Source organism: Pseudocercospora fijiensis (assembly GCF_000340215.1).
Source record: "Pseudocercospora fijiensis CIRAD86 unplaced genomic scaffold MYCFIscaffold_8, whole genome shotgun sequence".
NCBI lineage: Eukaryota > Fungi > Ascomycota > Dothideomycetes > Mycosphaerellales > Mycosphaerellaceae > Pseudocercospora > Pseudocercospora fijiensis.
In genome coordinates this window covers 1,732,791-1,751,948 of record NW_006921539.1, presented here as the reverse complement: position 1 = coordinate 1,751,948, position 19,158 = coordinate 1,732,791, and the positions used below count along the sequence as shown (strand labels likewise).

The 19,158-nt window shown below is 52.6% G+C and overlaps 9 protein-coding genes across 9 annotated transcripts; 6 read left to right on the top strand and 3 right to left on the bottom strand.

Moving 5' to 3' along the window:
* Positions 1-697: 697 nt before the first annotated feature.
* MYCFIDRAFT_216428 (uncharacterized protein) lies at positions 698-1,894 on the bottom strand (the record flags this gene model as incomplete). The annotated part of the gene is made up of 1 exon (XM_007931928.1): positions 698-1,894. Exon 1 carries the CDS (start codon positions 1,874-1,876, stop codon positions 698-700), a length of 1,179 nt encoding a protein of 392 aa, XP_007930119.1. The 5' UTR covers positions 1,877-1,894.
* A 196-nt stretch (positions 1,895-2,090) lies between these two features.
* On the top strand, positions 2,091-3,876 carry MYCFIDRAFT_167272 (uncharacterized protein). Its single transcript, XM_007931927.1, has 3 exons — positions 2,091-2,842; positions 2,895-3,636; positions 3,704-3,876. Exons 1-3 carry the CDS (start codon positions 2,126-2,128, stop codon positions 3,718-3,720), a joined length of 1,476 nt encoding a protein of 491 aa, XP_007930118.1. The 5' UTR covers positions 2,091-2,125; the 3' UTR covers positions 3,721-3,876.
* Positions 3,877-3,886: 10 nt separating this feature from the next.
* On the bottom strand, positions 3,887-4,822 carry MYCFIDRAFT_79526 (uncharacterized protein; the record flags this gene model as incomplete). Its single annotated transcript, XM_007931926.1, has 1 exon — positions 3,887-4,822. The coding sequence occupies one exon, from the start codon at positions 4,820-4,822 to the stop codon at positions 3,887-3,889; it is 936 nt and encodes a 311-aa protein (XP_007930117.1).
* Positions 4,823-6,398: 1,576 nt separating this feature from the next.
* Positions 6,399-7,660, top strand: MYCFIDRAFT_87356 (uncharacterized protein; the record flags this gene model as incomplete). Its single annotated transcript, XM_007931925.1, has 2 exons — positions 6,399-6,494; positions 6,582-7,660. The coding sequence occupies exons 1-2, from the start codon at positions 6,413-6,415 to the stop codon at positions 7,658-7,660; spliced, it is 1,161 nt and encodes a 386-aa protein (XP_007930116.1). The 5' UTR covers positions 6,399-6,412.
* Positions 7,661-7,758: 98 nt separating this feature from the next.
* Positions 7,759-8,510, top strand: MYCFIDRAFT_212206 (uncharacterized protein). The gene has a single exon (XM_007931924.1). It carries the CDS (start codon positions 7,769-7,771, stop codon positions 8,027-8,029), a length of 261 nt encoding a protein of 86 aa, XP_007930115.1. The 5' UTR covers positions 7,759-7,768; the 3' UTR covers positions 8,030-8,510.
* A 1,431-nt stretch (positions 8,511-9,941) lies between these two features.
* MYCFIDRAFT_216426 (uncharacterized protein) lies at positions 9,942-13,425 on the top strand (the record flags this gene model as incomplete). The annotated part of the gene is made up of 4 exons (XM_007931923.1): positions 9,942-9,997; positions 10,139-10,212; positions 10,385-11,937; positions 11,988-13,425. The coding sequence occupies 4 exons, from the start codon at positions 9,942-9,944 to the stop codon at positions 13,263-13,265; spliced, it is 2,961 nt and encodes a 986-aa protein (XP_007930114.1). The 3' UTR covers positions 13,266-13,425.
* A 151-nt stretch (positions 13,426-13,576) lies between these two features.
* Positions 13,577-14,297, top strand: MYCFIDRAFT_79529 (uncharacterized protein; the record flags this gene model as incomplete). The annotated part of the gene is made up of 2 exons (XM_007931922.1): positions 13,577-13,620; positions 13,856-14,297. The coding sequence occupies 2 exons, from the start codon at positions 13,577-13,579 to the stop codon at positions 14,295-14,297; spliced, it is 486 nt and encodes a 161-aa protein (XP_007930113.1).
* Positions 14,298-15,403: 1,106 nt separating this feature from the next.
* MYCFIDRAFT_142699 (uncharacterized protein) lies at positions 15,404-17,871 on the top strand (the record flags this gene model as incomplete). The annotated part of the gene is made up of 3 exons (XM_007931921.1): positions 15,404-15,529; positions 15,590-15,603; positions 15,684-17,871. Coding segments are annotated over 3 exons (2,328 nt in total), but the record flags the coding sequence as incomplete, so codon positions are not given.
* A 259-nt stretch (positions 17,872-18,130) lies between these two features.
* On the bottom strand, positions 18,131-18,894 carry MYCFIDRAFT_87357 (uncharacterized protein). The gene is made up of 2 exons (XM_007931920.1): positions 18,780-18,894; positions 18,131-18,722 (listed from the first exon to the last, which is right to left on the bottom strand). Exons 1-2 carry the CDS (start codon positions 18,817-18,819, stop codon positions 18,490-18,492), a joined length of 273 nt encoding a protein of 90 aa, XP_007930111.1. The 5' UTR covers positions 18,820-18,894; the 3' UTR covers positions 18,131-18,489.
* Between the last annotated feature and the right edge of the window lie 264 nt (positions 18,895-19,158).

Sequence of the window (19,158 nt, the reverse complement as noted above, 5' to 3'; positions counted from 1 at the left end):
ATATATATTTCGCGTTAGGGGTCCCTTTCCGGCATTTTAGCCGGAAATTCGACCTCGCTGTCGCCCCCCCCCCCTCTACCTCGGGATCCCGCTCCGCCCCGGGGCAAAGAATAGTAGGGGCCCCCGCTAGCCGAGACCGTCGGACGGCGGGGACCCTCCGAAGGGAGCCTACGACCGTAGGAAGGGGGGACCCGTCCGTAAGGTATACTCGAGGCGCAGGGGTACTATTCTGCGCGAGACACTGCCCCTTCCGCCGGAGGCTATTAGTATCTTTCTTTTTAAAAACGTCGCGAATAAACGTATATCAAAAATCGTCGTCTATACTCGTCCAAATTCTCGTCCAATTTCTCGTCTAATTTCTGTCTTCCTACCTCCGTATTCTGCAGTAGGTTGCCCTTCGCAACGAGCGTGGGGGTAAAAAGACCGTGCATGCGGTATTAAATACGGGCCCCCCTCGAGCGGTCGGATTGGCTGGCAGGTAATCCAGCCTCGGCATAGCGGCAACTACTTCGCAATCGCGTACGAAAGCAGGAATGGCGCTGTATCAAAATAAGTACATTCCGCTTGATGGGTATTGTAGCAATCCTTTTCTCTGCACCGTTCGACGTAAGTGGCGTGCCAGCCAGATGCCTACCTCCCAGAAATGCTCAAACGCCAGGGCTATGCAAAAGAAGAAGTAAAGATTCCATGTAGGCGACTATCGACCATCCTCAACGGACTGCAAATGACGCTTGAAACGCTCGGCCTTGGCCTTAAGAAGCCGCACAGAATCAATGAAAAGCTCGTCGCTGTCGAATTGACCAGTGCTCTCAATGCTGAAGATGAAGTGATCTCGTATACGGCCAAGCTTGACCTTGTCCTTGAACTCGTCGTATCGCAAGCACTCTCTGCTGACGGTGTCCTTGTATGGGTCAATGACAACAGCCTTCTTGCTGCCGCTTTCCTTGTCGTCCTCGAGACCGATCACACCGCGAGGAAAGCACTTCTGGAATGCTTTCGCGTCTGCGCCGACGATAGGCTTGGTAATTTTGATGTCTGGAAGTAGGCGATATGAGGCTGTGGCTACAGGAGAGAACTTGGCGTGGTCCGCACCAATGCCTTTGCAGCAGTGCATTCTGACGTTGATTGTCTGACCAGGTCGCAGCTTTGCGATCAATATGTTCGGATTGACTGGGCGGATGGCATTCTCGCCTCCAAAGTACTCCCTTTGTAGCTTTCCTTGCGGCTCAAATGTCATCTGGTGTGCGTAGACATTCGAATTAACATATTTCTCGGTGGGATCTGTGCTGCCCTCCTGTGCCACCTTCTTGCCGTCAATGCCATCCTCCTCCTTATTCTTCCACCTGCACGTCACGTTCAGGGTCATGACGACAGTGTTGAAGTCTGAGTTGACGGATGACGAAGTGTCACCCGACTCTTCTTGCTCCTGCTCCCACAGTGCTCGAGCTGCGTAGTCGGACTGAGGTGGAGGCTTCTTGAACCAGTGCATCCACCGCAGACCATCTTTGCCACCAGTGAGAGGAATCAAGCCAAGTCGGTGTGCGAGCACTTCGTCCTGGATGATGCTGGTGTTGTCGAAGATGAAGACATCCTCGATGGCGAGCGTGGGCAGTTCGGCGAGCAGTATTCGTCGATATGCATTCGCTATGCTGGCGTCTACGCCAATGAGGGAGAAGGCCGAGTTGAATTGTTCGTTCTGACGGAACTCGACTTGGAGATTATTTCTGAAGCGCTCGAGGTTCCATGTGTCGTCTTGCGCGGGGCCATAATGACCAGGAATATCGGTCGAGGCGGTATTGGTGACAGTCTCAGGGTTGATGTTGACGATGCGACGCTGCTCCAGCTGTTCTGCGGTCAGTGGCGCCCACGAAGGCATTTTGGCGGATGTCGATTGCTTGTCGCATACTGTTCACGTTCAAGCTTGAATTTATTCTGGGCCCTGGCTCACAGACAAAAGTTGACAGGCATGTTCGGCAGCGCAGCCGAGAGCTTTGCGGTCCGAGGCTCCCTCCCGATCCGTCTTCTCGTCATTGAATGTGCTGCTCTACCCATTGGCCATCCAGAATACCACCATCTTCACTCTGTGCTCTCCGCTCCCCGCTCTCCGCTCTACTGCCAATCTGCCATGCCGACAGTCACAATGGCAGCATCTCTCGCCCGACTGGCTGCCAATGGCGGCAGAAGAGCGGTGTTCCACCCCTCCCAGCGAACAGCGACCTCCCTTCGCGCCCTCTCGACAACGCCGGCAACTCGATATGCCACCCACTCAGAAACAGCGCCGCAGCCCCCAAACCCAATCCGACAGGCAGGAGAAGTACGGAGTCCGCAGTCGACGCGATTGATACCCGTGGATCCGTCCTTTGGCCACCCAGTCGACCCGTCAAAGATGAACTTCATCCAGCCAGATGAGGCAGCAAAGACTCCCGAAGAACGAAAGATCCGCCACTACACTGTCAACTTTGGCCCACAGCATCCAGCAGCTCACGGTGTGCTGAGATTAATCCTTGAGCTCAATGGAGAGGAGATTGTGCGCGCAGACCCCCATGTCGGTCTGCTGCACAGAGGAACCGAGAAGTTGATTGAGTACAAGACATATATGCAGGCTCTGCCATACTTCGACCGATTGGACTATGTCTCTATGATGACCAACGAGCAATGCTTCTCGTTGGCTGTGGAGAAATTATTGAACATCGAAATTCCCGAGCGAGCAAAGTGGATTCGAACAATGTTTGCAGAAATCACACGAATCTTGAACCATCTCATGTCGGTCCTCTCCCACGCTATGGATGTTGGTGCTCTGACGCCTTTCTTGTGGGGTTTCGAGGAGCGTGAGAAGCTTATGGTGAGGATCAATGCCTGTTTCGCCACACTTGCTATACTAACATTGCGTCCAGGAATTCTACGAACGTGTCTCTGGCGCCCGTCTCCACGCAGCCTATGTCCGACCAGGTGGTGTCTCCCAAGATATACCAGTCGGCCTCCTCGACGACATTTACCAGTGGGCCACTCAATTCGGAGACCGCATCGATGAGACCGAGGAAATGCTTACTGATAATCGTATTTGGATCGGAAGAACCAAGGGTATTGGTGTCGTCCCAGCCGCTGACGCTCTGAACATGTCCTTCTCCGGTGTTATGCTTCGAGGTTCTGGTATCCCATGGGATGTACGAAAGTCGCAGCCATACGACGCATACGACCAAGTTGAGTTCGATGTTCCAGTTGGCGTTAACGGTGACTGCTATGACCGATACCTTTGCCGAATGGAGGAGTTCAGACAATCACTACGCATCATCCACCAATGCTTGAACAAGATGCCAGCTGGCCCAGTCAAGTTTGAGGACTACAAGATCTCACCGCCGCCACGAGCTGCCATGAAGGAGAACATGGAAGCACTTATTCATCACTTCCTGCTCTTCAGCAAGGGATACACAGTCCCACCAGGCGAAACCTACTCTGCCATAGAGGCACCGAAGGGAGAGATGGGTGTCTACGTCGTGTCAGACGGAAGCGAACGACCATACCGATGCAAAATCCGAGCACCGGGCTTCGCCCATTTGTCATGCTTTGATCAAATATCAAGAGGGCACTTGCTTGCAGACGCCGTCGCTATCATTGGAACTATGGATCTCGTATTTGGTATATATCCGTCCCCCCCCCCCCCCCCCCCCTCTTCTGCCATTCACACTTGCTAACAATATCACAGGTGAGGTCGACCGATAGCGCGATTTCGAAAAGTAGGGAGGATTTGAAGCATCAGGTGTGTACATATGTTACATCATACCTCATCGGCGTTACACGGCGCATTGCGCCTAGACGCATACTTCGGCCTGGTGGCATGTAGATTCAAAGACCAAAGATTCCATTGTGTTCAAACTATTCGACTTCTTCATGCCTTCTGCACATCTCTGTGGCCTCCCCACGGGTAAGTCTCCTCAGCACCAGGCGTCGCCATCGAACACCCGTCCTCATTCTCAGTATTCACTGAACTAGAATCACTAGTCAAAGACGGCATCTCAGACGCAGCACCGAAACGACCATCCTTAAAAGCGTCGGGCCTGTAAGACTTGTAGTCGTTGCCTGCGAACGGGAGGTATTTCGATAGTTTTTGATAGAAAGAATGTTCGGAGAAGCCCGCAGACGTTTCAGAAGATTCAGAAAGCTTGGCGTTGAAAGACCACTTTGCCTTGACTTTTTCGAATTTCTTAGAGAGAATTTTATGGTCGTTAAACTCATAGAGTTTTCGATCCGATTCGGAAGTCGACCATTCTGGAACGTCCTCGGTTTCGAGGTTGTTGTATGTTTGACCGTGAGTGATGGCTGGAGATGATACATGTCCCGGTCTAGCAAGGAGATTCTTCTCTTCTTCGAAAATCTCAGAGAGAATGATATGGTCGTTAAAGTTGTAGAGTTTTCGAACCGACTCGGAAGTCGCCCATTCGGGAAAGTCCTCGCTTGGGGGTTTGTCGTACGTGTGACCGTGAGTGTTGATTGGAGATGATACACGGTTTTGCCCTGAAATGTATTCGGCGCGACTGTGATAGATCTTTTCTTCCGCTCCAGATTGGAGGTTGTAGTACATTCGACTGTGTGTGTCGGCGAAAATTGCGTAGTCGGGTGTGGTTGAAATTGAGAGAGCTTCGTTGTTGATGTCCTCTTGAACACCACCAGAGACACCATCGAAGTACTTAGTGACCTCCTCATAAGGTGGAGGAAGGATTGCGACAGAAGAGTCAACTCTTGACAGTGGAGCTGGGCATGCTGATTGGGCTTGGAATTTCCACCATGCGACAGCGGCGCCGCTGGTAGTGGTGTAGTCGAACATTTTAGTTCGCCTGGCACCTTTTGGTATGGTTGTTGAAAGTTGCCTGATTGTAGCTGGATTCTTCTTGACAGTGGCTTGGCTTCTCCTTGGGTTCTTTGAAAGAGAAAGAGTACAATCACAGGGTAACTCTTATACTACTTCGATCAGAGAACCGACCCATCTTGTCCTCATCCCATTCCTATCCCGAAACTCCAAAAGTGCGGTATGGAGGAACATTTCTGAGGACCATGAGGACCGTGAGGACACAGAGCTTATTCACCAGTAGCTGGTCAAAATTCTGTCAGCAGCACATGGAGCGATCGATGAATTGTGAAATGGAGGAATATGATCGTGGTAGGCGAGCTGGACCTGGAAGAGGGTGTATGTCGGCGGAGACAGCAAAATGTTTGCCTTTTGAGAAAACAGCGTCGTGTTTGTCAACGATCGATGCCAAGATTTGAAGAAACACATGAAAATCCTTGGCCTATCATTCAAAGGTCAAAATCAGCTTGGCCCACGAATGGCATTTTGGTAATCAGCCTTACCAGTGATTAGCCAGTAGCGAGTTTGCTCTTGAGATGCCATCGCGATAATCTGCGAATAAAGTCTTGGATTTTTCTCTCGCTCAATGCCGTCGCCATGATGGCAGTGTTTTGGTTGGAATTTAGAACGTCTTGCCGATGGGCCTGTGTGTAGTGATTGAGACCGATTTCGTCGACCTGCTATAGACTGACTACCCGCTACATATGGCACATCATTCTAGCATGTCTTTGGTCCCAACGTTTCTCCATCAGCTACTTTTGTGCGAATCGCAGTTCCCAGGGCATCCATTTTCTCGAATACTTGGACATTGCCCTACCACTGCGGCACTGTAACGTTAGAGAGCGTGATCGCCAGGAAAATAACAATCGTCGCGATCAAATGACCACAACCCAGGGCTGCCGCAGTAAGGTAGTTGTAGTAAGTCCACCATCCGTGGAAGCGTCTCCTGATCCAGTAGTCGAGAATCAACCCGACAACCGCCCATGAGGAGAACGATAGTGGTGTAGCAGGTGGCAGCCAGCCAAGAGCACCTAACATAACAGGCGCGTGAATCCACCGTATCTTCTTAGATGGCCAGACTCTCAAAATCACTCAGAACGCGATCGGTAGCAAAGCACCCACCAGCCAGACAAAATTGAAGGTGTGGTAGATGCCACCAGCTCCAAACACGCGCTTTGGGCCAATGAGTCCCTAGACGATACTGCAGGAGAAGAAGAATGTGCGCCCATTTGGGCAGGTAAAGTGGCCCTTCCGATCGGAGGTGCAAACGATATCGATTGCGCCTAAAGTCCAGTTCATCGTTGCTACCTGTAAGAACGCCGCCCGGATGATGGCAGCGACTTGGCACGTGAAAGTGGTCTGTGGCGGCACCTGGCGCTTGTCAGTTTCAGGTGAAGTGAGGTGAAGCTCAAATCGGTCACCGGTGTTCGCTTGACACTGACAGGGGAGGGGAGGGCTCGGCTCGGTCCATTTTGGGTTGCCGACTGCCGCTGACAAGACAGTTGCTCCCGGATCTTGACTTCTGCACAGCGCCACACCATCCAACCGTTTTAAGCGAAGTTCAACACGATGAAGAAGTCGTTGTCTGCGCGCCGAGTGCCGCGCAAAGTGGGAGGAGACGACGAAGAGGATGTGCCGGCGGCGCAACCAGGTACGTGCTTTCTTCGCATTTCGACCAGAGCAGCTCTGACACACTGTCCCAGCTCGCGACAATCGCTGACGGCGAACGTGACTCCAGATTCTGCAGTAAAACGACCAAACTCGAAACCGCGCAAGCCCTCATCTCTCCGACAGTCCTTTGGACCTTCAGCAGTGGACGATGGCGAGGACAGTGAAGCTGTAGTAACGCCGAAGCGCAAGGACCTTTCGCGAATAGCAGTCCACAAGACTGTTGCGAAAAGATCTTCGCTGCTAGCAACAACCCTTCCACGCCGAGAAGCAGAGTACGAAGACGAGCGCCCAAGCTACAGCGCCGCTTCTCTACAGCAATTAAAGGATAGCACACCTTCCACTCCGCAGAATTTCAGCTCGGCCACCAGCACAGATGTCGAGGATGTTTCGCAAGTTACCCAGTCTCTGGATCTGTCGTCTAAGTTTGGATCCTCGCTTGCGCGATATCAGCAGTCCTTTGCTTCTTCTGCAATACCTTCTGCGACCGAGATTGCCGAGAAGAAGGCGCGGCGAGCACGTCTGGCGAAGGAACAGCAGGCGGAAGAATATGTTTCCTTGGACCCGGATGACCCCGATCTAGACGAAGAAGACCTGGACCCAAATGTAATGCGAGATGAGCACGGAAAGCTCGTACTCAAGCCGAAAGACAAGTATGGCTTATCGGAGACAAGACTCGTCCGCGATGACGAAGACATCATGGAGAACTTCGACGAATTCACGGAAGATGGCCGCATATCACTGGGTCGCAAAGCAGAGGCCGAGGCCGAGCGGCAGAGACGAAAAGACATGGCAGCGCAAATCGCCGAGGCTGAGGGCGCCACGGATGACGAGTCGGACGATAGTGAGCGAGAGCGTAGAGACGCATATGAAGCAACGCAGACGAAGCATGGCTCATATGCGCGAAACACAGCAGATTCAGAAGGAGCTGACCAAAGACCGAAGACGCCGCCTATCATTACACCCTTGCCGACCCTTGATGGAGCTATAGACCGCTTGAGGAAGCAGCTTTCCGACATGCGGACGTCACGCATGCAAAAGCTACAAGAAATGGAAAATCTTCAACGTGAAAAGATCAGACTAGCTGAAGAAGAGGTGCGAATTCAACGGGCATTGAAAGAGACGGCAGAAAAATTCGAGCAGCTGTGAAAGGAGAAGGGCGTCAGCACTGGTAAGGGAACGGTGCCAGCGATTGAAGCGCCTCTTGCACTCAGGGCCAACGGAGAGAGTGCAGCAGAGATGCCGAAAGATCAAGACATGGACGAACCAGATGAAGAGGAGCCCGAACGGCCTTCTATCGGTGGCTCGGGCTTTGGCGCTGGACTGGGCTTCAATTCGGGGAGTTCGGGTCTCGGTGCCAACGCGAATGGGGCTTGTAATGAAGAGGAAGAGGAAGAGGAAGACTCAAGACCTGCCTTTGGCGGGCTCGGGTTCGGTGGCACAAGAGCCCACATGGCAGGATTTGGACTCGGGTTGAACAAAGCTTCCGACGATAATGAAGACGAAGGCGCCATCTGAGATATTTTGGGCGCACTATTCGATTTCCACCTGATGATATCCCTTCTCAAAAAGAAGTGCAATGAGCTGGTTTGAAGAGATCTATGAGCTGCCATGTTACAACACGGCACGCAAATCATTTCGATGAAGCTTCACAGTGGATCGTGGTGACCTCTGGCTCTAGACCATGGACTGCTTATGCAGCAGCTGTAGCGGCTTTTCGTTGGACTTACCGTGCACAATTCTCGAGATCAGAACTGTGGCTAGCTGTAAGCCTGAGCAGACAAAAGCGAATGGGACATGCAGGTGCGCTCCGCGTGGGTCTCCAGACGCAGCCAGTAGTATAGTCAGAGACATTAGCTGTCACGAGATCCATGTTTGACGTAACTGGCACTGCGATATAATGTAGTGCCATCTCAGTGCAACTTATTGAACCATGTTGCTTGAGTGATGTAGTCGTATCAGCAGCCGGCTGTGGTATTTACAGAGTCGAAATTCCCTTGCTGCTCTTTCGAATTGCCATGTTCATGTCTAATCATCGTGATATCTTTTTTATGAACTCAACCCCGCTGTTTGTTGCAAGTCCGGTAATGATGATTCCTCGCAAGGAGCTTCTATCTTCATACGCGCTTTGTCTTCGCTCGTTAGGCTTTGCCAGCAACGCTGTGTTCCATGTCCTTCGTTGCAAATGAGTTTCATTTGGCCATAGCTCATGTGGTAGATGGCTGAATTTGCGAGGTCGACACGCACGATGAGGCAGCGTCGCAGCGACACAAAACGTCGATTGCGTCCTATTCTCTATTCTGCGGATTCGTTTCGATGTCCCTCGTGCTTTGTAGGGTGCTCGCTGCGTGGCGCTATCTCGAGTATATGCCTGCATGGAAGGTGGCTAGGAGATATCAGCATCAGCAGATATGGCCGACAGCATATAAAAATTCCGGAAAAAGAAAGTGCATAAACAGAGTAATGCAGAAGCTCAGATCATGGCTGTCCGAAGCCGCGATCGACTCAGTTTCACACCACCAGACTATCAAGTTTTCATCTCGCCCTCGCCCACGCCAGCGCCGACGGCAATGTTGCGCCTCCGCCAAATTTTTTTCTAAGTCTGCGAAACGTCGATGGAGCCTCTTAAAAAGAGTCCGAGAGTGTTTTTACTCCGTCTGAAATGCTGTTGCGTTGGCGCTATGCATATGGATATTGGTGTAGGACGGCGGTGAGGGGGGCCCAGCAGAATTTTCAGTCTGCACACACAGATGACTCGGATACTGCTGAACGACTAGATTTGGCTGTATGAGGCTCGTTGGCGATAATGAGAGTGCTGTCGAGAGCATGGTGCTGCGACATGTTGTTCCGGAGATGAGAGATGAAGACATGAAGTCGAGAAGGGGTCGCGCGGCCCCTCTTTTTCTCTGGCAGCAGTGTCAGCTGCTTCGCCTGCATAGGGACAGATTTGCCTCATGCACATATATCCAACTCCAGTCACTCAATCATTTCAATACTCGGTCTTTTGAAGCCGTAGACACGTTCGTCTACTTGCCGCGGGCGCTCACGACGATTTTCGCGACCTGACAGAGTCAGAAGATACCAATCTCGGCACGATGCTTTGCTGAGCCGCCTCCCTCGAGAATCCACGCAGTTCAAAGCCATATATCACACATTGGCGGCGGCTATGGTGACAAGAACCACGTTACATACACTCTGCCGATTGTGTGGGTGATATATTTGGCGATATGGCAGCTGCTGCTGTGCATACTGGTCATATGGCGCAGATGGCCCCCGGAGCTGGGGTGCTGGGGAAAGATATCAGTACCACAAAGTCAACTGTAGTCGACGAAGACGATTCAAGCTTATCTTCATCTGGGACTGAGATATTTGATCGGAAATCGTCTGGGTCGACTCAAAAGGATCAATGGCAGCTTGATGCCAATGGCAAATGGCGGCGATATGGGTCCTCAGACTCGGCACCCAGTACTGGGATATCTTCGATATGTTCGTCTGTCGCTGCTGAAGATCCACCTGCCGACCGTTCAAGCAAAACGTCTCCGTCCAGGAAAAGAATGAGCGATGGGACTTTGAAAAGTTCATCTCGAGACGCTCCTGCCTCCGAGCCTGTACCAATCATCTCGACAGGGCTTGCACAAACTGCTTCCATCCAACCTCAAATGGAGGCACCACCGAAGAAGAAGCGCGGAAGACCACCAAAAGTAAGGCCGCCTGTCCCGGAAAATGATTCATCGCCAAAGCCTGGACCAAAGCCCTCACCAAAGACTCTGCGAGCACCTAGGTTAGCAAAACCTGACATTCCCATTCGGCCACGGTTTTCCATCCCATCTCGCCTACCTGCAGAAGAATTTGCTACGCAATGCATCGACGCAGCACATTCTTCTAGACTGGACCCATACGCTCTACATGTGGGCGAGAACAGGCTGCTTCGCGACTTGTTGATGACAAAGGAGGTAACAGTCTACCTCAACATCCGCAACGCAATCCTCAGACTCTGGCATGCGAATCCTCTCGTCAGTGTCACGCCTGAAGAGGCATCTGGATGTGCTAAAGAAAGTCGATTCTTCGGTCTGGCCGAGGTCGCGTATAAATGGCTTACACGGAATGGCTATATCAATTTCGGATGCGTCCAACCTCCGAAGGCTCACACTCTACCCAAGCGCTATCCGAAGGAAGCGAGGCAACGTACGGTAGTCGTGATCGGTGCGGGTGTTTCGGGCTTGACGACTGCACGACAACTGGAAAGCTTGTTCATACAAGAGGCAGCGAAATGGATTGGCATGGGCGAGCGACCACCCCGAGTAATAGTGCTTGAGGGGAGAAGACGCATTGGCGGTCGTGTATACTCGAAGCCTTTGAGAAGTCAAGTCACAGGAAGTCTACCAAATCAGCTACGAAATACGGCTGAAATGGGCGCTATGATAGTGACTGGTTTCGAGCACGGCAATCCCCTCGACACGATCATACGCGGCCAACTAGGTCTTCGGTATCACCTTATGAAGGATGCACTGACGATATACGACTGCGATGGTCGGCCGGTGCAGGAAGAGCGAGACACACTGAACACTGAATTGTACACGGACATCTCAGATCGGGCGGGAGATTACCGCGCAGAGCCACAAAAGCAAGACACCTTACGAGGCGATGAAGATCTTATCAACCGATGCCGTGATCCGGCTCCCGACGGGTTTGCTGCTTTCCAGCTCGAGCCGATACCCAGTGCGCACCTCAAGCCGCACATTCCAGCAGCCAGAAGAGGGAGAAGACGAAATGCACCGCCAGGCACCGAAAAGCTCACGGGCCGTAGTCAGGTCATCGAGGGCGAAAGTGCTACCGTGAGTGCTTCGCGTGCAGCCAAGAACATGGGCTGGGAAGTCAGACCAGGCGTCGCTCGAAATCAGAGCATCTCACTGAACAAGATCGCGAATGCTGGTGACTACCCCACACTCGGCACAGTCATGGACGAAGCCATTATACAATATAAGGACTTGATCGACCTCACGCCGCTTGACATGAGACTTCTCAATTGGCATCATGCAAATCTAGAATATGCAAACGCTGCGCCAGTCTCATCGTTGAGTCTCAGTGGCCACGATCAGGACACTGGCAATGAATTCGAAGGAGCGCACTCAGAAGTCGTCGGTGGTTACACACAGGTGCCTCGAGGTCTTATGAATTTGCCCACGAAGCTCGACGTGCGGTTCGGTCGGATCGTGGACAGCATTCATTACGATGATGGCAATGGCCATGATGAGCCTATTGCTACGAAAGTGGTGTGCACTAACGGCGAGATTTACGAAGCAGATGAAGTTGTGATGACGGCCCCTCTCGGTGTACTGAAGTCAGGTGCGATTGATTTTGATCCGCCGCTGCCAGGCTGGAAGTTCGGGGCGATTGATCGCTTGGGCTTCGGTCTGCTAAACAAGGTATGTCTCGTCGAAGCAGCGAGTTAGATGCTTGCTGACATTTGTGACAGGTCGTTCTCCTCTACGACAAGCCATTCTGGGACGATGATCGCGACATGTTCGGCTTGCTCAATGATCCCGAGACTCACGGCAGTCTTGACCCATCAGACTACGCCAGAAAGAGAGGGCGCTTTTACTTGATATGGAATGCGTCCAAGATCAGCGGACGGCCAATGCTTATCGCTCTCATGGCAGGAAATGCGGCACACGAAGCAGAATGGGCGGACACCAGTACACTCATGAATGAGGTTACCGACAGACTACGTGGCATTTTCCCCTCGGTCCAGGTTCCAGCACCGCTTGAGGTGATTGTCACCAGATGGAGAAGAGATCCATTTACAAGAGGCACATACTCCTATGTGGCACCGGAGACAAGACCTGGTGACTACGACCTAATGGCGCGTTCTGTGGGCAACCTGCATTTTGGCGGTGAAGCGACGTGCGGCACGCACCCGGCAACTGTACACGGCGCTTTCTTGTCTGGTTTGCGCGTAGCTGCCGATGTCATTGATGATATGGCAGGGCTCATCACAGTTCCCGAACCTCTAGTTGGACCTGGGCCTATCAAGCAAGACTTCTCAGCAAGCTACGGAGCGCATTTGCACCCCCCGTTCGCGCAAGCCGGTGTGCTCACCACCACTGAAGTGCTTCCTGTAGCCTTGGACGCAGCACCCGCACAACCATTCATCAAACAAGAAGAAGGTGCTACCGAAGTGCCCACGTTGCCGATGATACCTGCTCATGCCCCACCGCCATTGCAGAAGAAGCCCTCTGGTCCACCAGCCAAGAGCGTGTGCGCAGGTGACGCGTCTTTCTGGGTTTCTGCTAATTTCGATGGTTCCGACCTAGATTACGAAGCAGCTATCATGGCGACGATTCTCGGTCAGCTCGGCGAACGTCCCGTGAAGCCCACTCGGCCCGGAGTGAATCCCTTTTTACTGTTCACGAAGGAGAAATGGGACGAGTGCAAGGATTTCGTCACCAAGGAAAATAAGGCTGCCGGCCGCAACGTAATTCGTCAGACCATAGGCAAGTGGTGGCAGGGAGCAGACGATGAAGCAAAACAACCATACTTGGCGCAGAGCCAGCTGGCCCAAGAGCAGGCAGATTCGCTGCGTCGCGATTGGGAGATGAATGTGGCAAAGTGGGACCAAGAAGCAACGAGGTTGAGGAAGGAGTACATGGAGGCGCACCCTCGGCCGCAAGGCAGTACAGGTGGTGAGAAGGTGGGTGTCAGCAAGAGAAAGACAAATGTGAGCAACAATATTGTGCTGGACCATACGATATGATCCGACGGCGCCGATGGGCATTGACATATTTTGGCGGCCTGGGATCTACGGCATGGTTATGGGGATAATCGATATGTGGTGCTTGATAGGTATGCATAGCGTTGACATGGCTCTGGAGAGGAGAAGTAAATCCTTGAAGACGCCGCTGCGTTCTGTTCCGCCCAGACCCACTTGCAAGACAGTCAAAGCCAGTACTAGTAGTCTATGAGTCTATGAGCCGCGCTCGAGAATGGAAGCAGTCTACCCTGCCAACCTTGCTGAATCAGTCTTGACTTGTGACCTCTACCGAGTGGTGCAGATGGTATGTAATAATGCGAAGTCTCATGGCAACTGTGCTGCCTACCACGCACGTCAAGTAAGTGAATCGGCACGAATGCTACCGGTATGCCGTTGCCACATTGTCCTCGTAGCGACGTGAAACGGAGGATGGAAGCGGCTCTGTTTGCCGCTGTCCGCTCGTGCATGACAGTATCTCGCGCTTCTTTTCGTTCATCGACGTCTGCATCTTCAACTCGTTGGCTCGGAAGAATGCACCCCGGCGTCTGGGGATGTACATATGTACCTCTCCATGCTAACGACGGGCCCTGCAGGACAGCTCTGCAAGTAGCTCACGGTCGGCAATTGTCGGGTGCTGTGGTTGGCCTTCTCAAGATATGCTTCGCAGGCATGTGCGCATGGACATTGGACAGTCCGGCCTGGGCTTGTCGTTGCGAGGACCTGATCGGGCAGGACGAGAGTTGTGTTACGCCAACAGCGCGTAGCCTAGCAAAGTCAGCAGCGCGATGGTGGTGCGACGCCGGTATTGCTGCTGCTGCTGCTGCTGCCGATGCTGATGCCTCTGTCTGGCCGTGGGCGTTTGTCGCCAGCGCAGGTGTAGGTGTTGGTGTTGCCGGAGACATACACAGAATAATCCGAAATCCGGCGATCTCCACACAGAGAGACATGGATGCGCCACGAGACTCGACATTAGCCTGGCACGTGGTTTTGACAGTAGTAGTACCCGAAGCCAAAGGGCTGGAAAGGACAGCGTAGGTGTGATTGATCGAATCTCGTGCGCCTCGTTCGCAGGTAGCTTTGTATAGAATAATATCTCAGGAGGGCCGGGACCAGGACCAGCCCACCCATTGCCTCCTCCACTTCGCGACCCTGCAACATATGCGCATCCTATCAGTATCGTTGCCGGCTGCGGCTGTCCTGCCATTGACGATCCATACCGCGCATCGCTTCCGCCCGCGTGTGCCCGCTACTCCATACTGACACGCCTCTGCGACCCCGACATTCTCCACCGATTCCTTCATGCCTGGGGCGCGCCTCGCTAGCGTAGTCTACGCCGCTTTCTAGGTCTGAATGAGAAAAAGCCCCGCGAGAGACGAGACCGACCACCTGCAGTCACCAATGACCCGCCGCGCAACCGCTTCGGCCTGACAGAGAGCGCGCACTCCACGGCGTTAGTAGGATAGGCGAGCCGGTGCTACAGCCTCTAATCCATCTGGCCACCAGACCCAGAGGCTCCCGTAGCCGTAGCCACATTGTTGCAGTATTATTGTACCGTGCAAGACGGACATGACCGCTACGTCGTCATACTGTGAACGACAACGACCATTGCCATTATTGTCGCCCTCACCACCCCACCATCCTCTGACCCACCCTACTCTGGCACTAGCACACGTTACTGCCCACCGCCCACCCGCCGCGTCGAACACGAATTGCAGCTCTCACTCTCAGCATCCTTCCCGCGCACTGCAGTAGGCCGACTGGCTCGGACAAACCAAACCCGATGCTGGGAAAGAGGTGGACGAGCGCCCGCGAAGGATCAGGTTTCGTCACCAGATCGAGATAGCAGCACGAGAGCACGAAGCCTCAGGCGCACAACTGTGCGTTGCGAGAGAGGTGGCCAGGCTGCGAAACAGGCAGAATTCTAGCGCAGGCGGCGCAGCGTGGAGGAGATAGACGACAGACACGCTCGATCGTTGACGGTCTGTGGAGACGTCCCAATCCGACAAGATGTCCTTCTTTGGCAAATTTAAGACAAGCTCGGTAGGTGCTATCCAAAATGGAGCCTGGATATGGGTATGTAGCGACAGGCGCGTTGCGACTTCGGCTGACAGCGCATCGTGCAGAACGACGCCTCGAAGCAAGCCAACTCGACACCTGCGAAGAAAGATTCCAATGCGCCGCAATTGACGCCGCTAGAAAAGCATCTTGTCGATGTGACCGGACCGACCAAGCCAGATGGTAGTGATAAGTACTTTGGCTTTGAAAATGTGAGCTGCAATCATACGCATATATCGAATGCGGGACATACATGCTGACCATGACGACAGTACGGCTCTACATGGTATGCCTCTTCCCGCTGAACAAATGAGCAAACATCCGTGCGCATTTGTAAGATGCAAGCCACTGACAAAGACACCACAGCTATTGCAATTCCATAATACAGTGTCTCTACTACTCAGCACCTTTTCGCGAACATGTCATTAATTTCCCCTCCCCTGCATTTGTTGCACAGATACGCGCGAGTGAACCCAATGGCGCACCGCTATCACCGCGATCGACTTCCACAACACCTTACCCCAATCCGAACTCGCCCGCGCGCAAACAAAACGCACCGACATCACCGGGGCCTGGAGGCGCGCAGAAGCCTGAGGAGAGCAAAGACTCGCCTGAGTTCAGAAAGAAGATGGCATTGGCGGCAGGCCCTGTGCTTGACATGACCTCTGACAATTCGAACAAATATGGCATGGACGAATCGCTATTCACTTCATTGCGAGACATCTTTGACTCCATTGTCGGACATCAATCACGAATCGGTGTTGTCAGCCCGCACAGGTTTCTGGAGATTCTTAGAAGGGAGAATGAGATGTTCCGATCGGCCATGCATCAGGACGCTCATGAGTTCCTGAACCTGCTACTGAATCAGGTGGTCGACAATGTTGAGATGTTCGCCAAGCAACATCCAGAAATTGTTGAGGCGGCAAGTGCGAATGGACATGCGCCCGAGGAAGGAGCATTGGTCAAAGCACAATCGAAAGCGACACTCGACACACATTGGGTTCACGATCTCTTCGAAGGACTTCTCACATCAGAAACGCGATGCTTGACGTGCGAGAACACCTCGCAAAGAGACGAGGCTTTCCTGGACCTCTCTGTCGATCTCGATGCACACACATCGGTCACATCGTGCTTACGGAAATTCTCGGAAGAAGAAATGCTTTGCGAGAGGAATAAATTCCATTGTGATAACTGTGGGGGGCTGCAAGAAGCTGAAAAGAGGATGAAGATCAAACGATTACCACGAATCCTGGCTTTGCATTTGAAACGATTCAAGTACACCGAGGATCTCCAAAGGTTACAAAAGCTCTTTCACAGGGTTGTGTATCCCTTCTACCTGCGACTCTTCAATACAACCGATGACGCCGAGGATCCAGATCGACTGTACGAGCTCTATTCGGTGGTTGTACATATTGGCGGTGGGCCGTATCATGGACACTACGTCAGCATTATAAAGACTCAAGACAAGGGCTGGTTGCTATTCGACGATGAGCTTGTTGAACCTGTCAGTAAGAACTATGTTCAGCAGTTCTTCGGTGGCGACCCTGTACCTGGTGTCCAGGACGCGAAGCAGTTGGCCACGGCATACGTGCTATTCTATCAAGAAACCACGATGGAAGCCATGTTGAATGAACAAGAAGCAGAGGCCGGACAGAAGGTGCAGGCTGCGACGAGAGTTTCGGAGGGCGATGACAGCCGAACAAGCCTGAACTCTCCGGTAAAGGTGAATGGAAACGGGCTACATAACACCATCACAAATCTCCAGACACCGATCGTGGAAGAAGTTGATGAGCTCATGGGTCCGTTGAAACACGCCAACACAGCGCCCATCATTGGCTCCATACATCAACGCACGCATTTCGAACCTCCAGTGCCTCCAACGCCGAAGCTCCCGAGCAAGAGCAAAAAGGAGCTCAAAGCAGAAGAGAAAGCGGCAGAAAAGGCGCGCAAAGCAGCCGAAAAAGCAGAACAAAAAGCCAGGGAAGAGAGATACCACGAAGCAAGTCGAAAACGCATGGAAGTGTACAGGAACGCAGAAGAAGAAATGCGAAAAGTCATGGAAGAGTCAAAGCGCACTGCAGAAGCCGAAGCCGAAGCTCGAGGCGAACCCAAGAAATCCGACAAGGGAGGCCTCTCACGATTCAGACATGGCAGCATGAGCCTGAGCATGAAGGCGAAGCCCAAGATTTTCGGTGGTTCGGGATCTTCGTCTTCGAAGCAGAAAGATTCTGTGGAAGGGGCGCGACAACCTATCCTTTCTTCCCCTCCTCTTCCTCCACCTCCTCCTCCTGTTCCGGAGTCGAATGGGATTAAGGAGGAAGATGAAAAGGAAGAGAATGATGCTGAGGCCGTTATGGATTCTTCCGAACCCAGTGTGGGCGATCCAAAAGAAAGGGAGAAGGAGGCGAGAACAACGGTTCTTTCTCGTAGAGGCACGGGGTACGATACTCCCCCTGATGCTCCTACTGCTTTACCGCCTATTCCGCATCTGCCGGGGGAGAAGGTTAAGAAGCATAGGTTTTCTCTTGGAAGGAAGAAGAGTACGTTGATATGAGTCGCGGCTTCTTCGTTGTGCCTGAGATGAGTTGAGTTGAGATTCTTGTACATGTTGCCGAAAAAGATGCATGCATATGGGAGGGAATGGATGTGTGTGTTGTGTGCATTTCAAATGTGCATAGAATGGCGTTGAGATGCAGAAGTGAAGGTCGCAGCGCGCATGTGATTGGGATGATGGCAAGCTTCCTTCTCCGTTAATGAAGACTTTTCTCTCGGGAGGATTGGCGAGAAGCGAGGAAAGCTTGCGTTGTGGGATTGCTTGGCTTTCTAGTATTTTGAAGCTGGATGGCTATGGCATGGCATGGGCTGGAGCCGCAGTGGACCATAAATCTATGATGTGCACTGTGCTGCTCTGATCCTGTGTTGTTCCTCTCTCTCTCTCTCTCTACTCGTCTGGCTCGCACGGCCTCAGTGCCGCCTCACAGACAGCCACTTGCGTTTCATGACCGCCATGCCCATAGCCTGCGGGCATATTCTCCGAGCAGCGCCAATTGCGAGCCTCAAATCCTCCTCCATGCCATAACCAGACTCTGCCAATTCCCACCTCATCCCTCTCCAACAACCCATAAAAAATTCCATCCACATCTCCCTCACTCCCTCATTGCCTCCCATCTCCTCATCCAAACGCCAGCGCCCAAACAATAATCAAAACATTCAAAAAAATCAGCGGTATCCTCATCAGTGTTCGTATACTCGTGATCAAATTTATGATTTTCGACTTGATTGATTGCGAGTGCGAGTCTCCTCCGAAAGCTGGTTCCGAGGTTTGTTGGGAGGAGCTCCATCCGATTCGTGCGAGGAAGCGGTCTTCGGAGAGCACTGCGACGGCGTTGAGGAGGAGGATGGAGACTGGAGGTCATTGTTAGAATGTGGGAGGGGAGGGGAGGGAGAGGGATGCGGACTTGCCTTGGAAGAGTCCGCCGAAGGAGAAGAGGAGGGTTGCCATTTTTCTGGTCAGGTGGGAGGGGATGGTGAGGAGAGTCGCTGTTGTGGACGTTCCGATTTGGGATTTGTGAGGTCGATGGGTTATGATTCGTGCAAGTTGTCGTTCTGCTGGAATGGATCGTGGTGAGGTCGCTCGCGAAGCCCACGTTGCCGTTCAACGGCTGATCCCTGAAGGCCGCGTCGCGTTGCCTTTCTGTGCTGTGCTTTGCTTCCACATCAACAACACTTTCTTCCAAATGAACATCAATGTCCTTGTCGAGCCAATTCACTTGGAGAGCTCTGCAGATTGACTTTCAAGGAAACCGAGATCGTGGTGAGAGGAGGAGGTGGTGGAAGATGT

What these genes read in the sequence shown, in the direction of transcription:
- MYCFIDRAFT_167272 (XM_007931927.1), top strand. Translation starts at nt 2,126, where the DNA reads ATGCCGACAGTCACAATGGCAGCATCTCTCGCCCGACTGGCTGCCAAT. An exon ending in AGGAGCGTGAGAAGCTTATG is followed by an intron (nt 2,843 to 2,894) that starts GTGAGGATCAAT and finishes CATTGCGTCCAG; the next exon opens with GAATTCTACGAACGTGTCTC.
- MYCFIDRAFT_87357 (XM_007931920.1), bottom strand. Translation starts at nt 18,819, where the DNA reads ATGGCAACCCTCCTCTTCTCCTTCGGCGGACTCTTCCAAG. An exon ending in CTTCGGCGGACTCTTCCAAG is followed by an intron (nt 18,723 to 18,779) that starts GCAAGTCCGCAT and finishes AATGACCTCCAG; the next exon opens with TCTCCATCCTCCTCCTCAAC.
- MYCFIDRAFT_212206 (XM_007931924.1), top strand. Translation starts at nt 7,769, where the DNA reads ATGGACGAACCAGATGAAGAGGAGCCCGAACGGCCTTCTATCGGTGGC.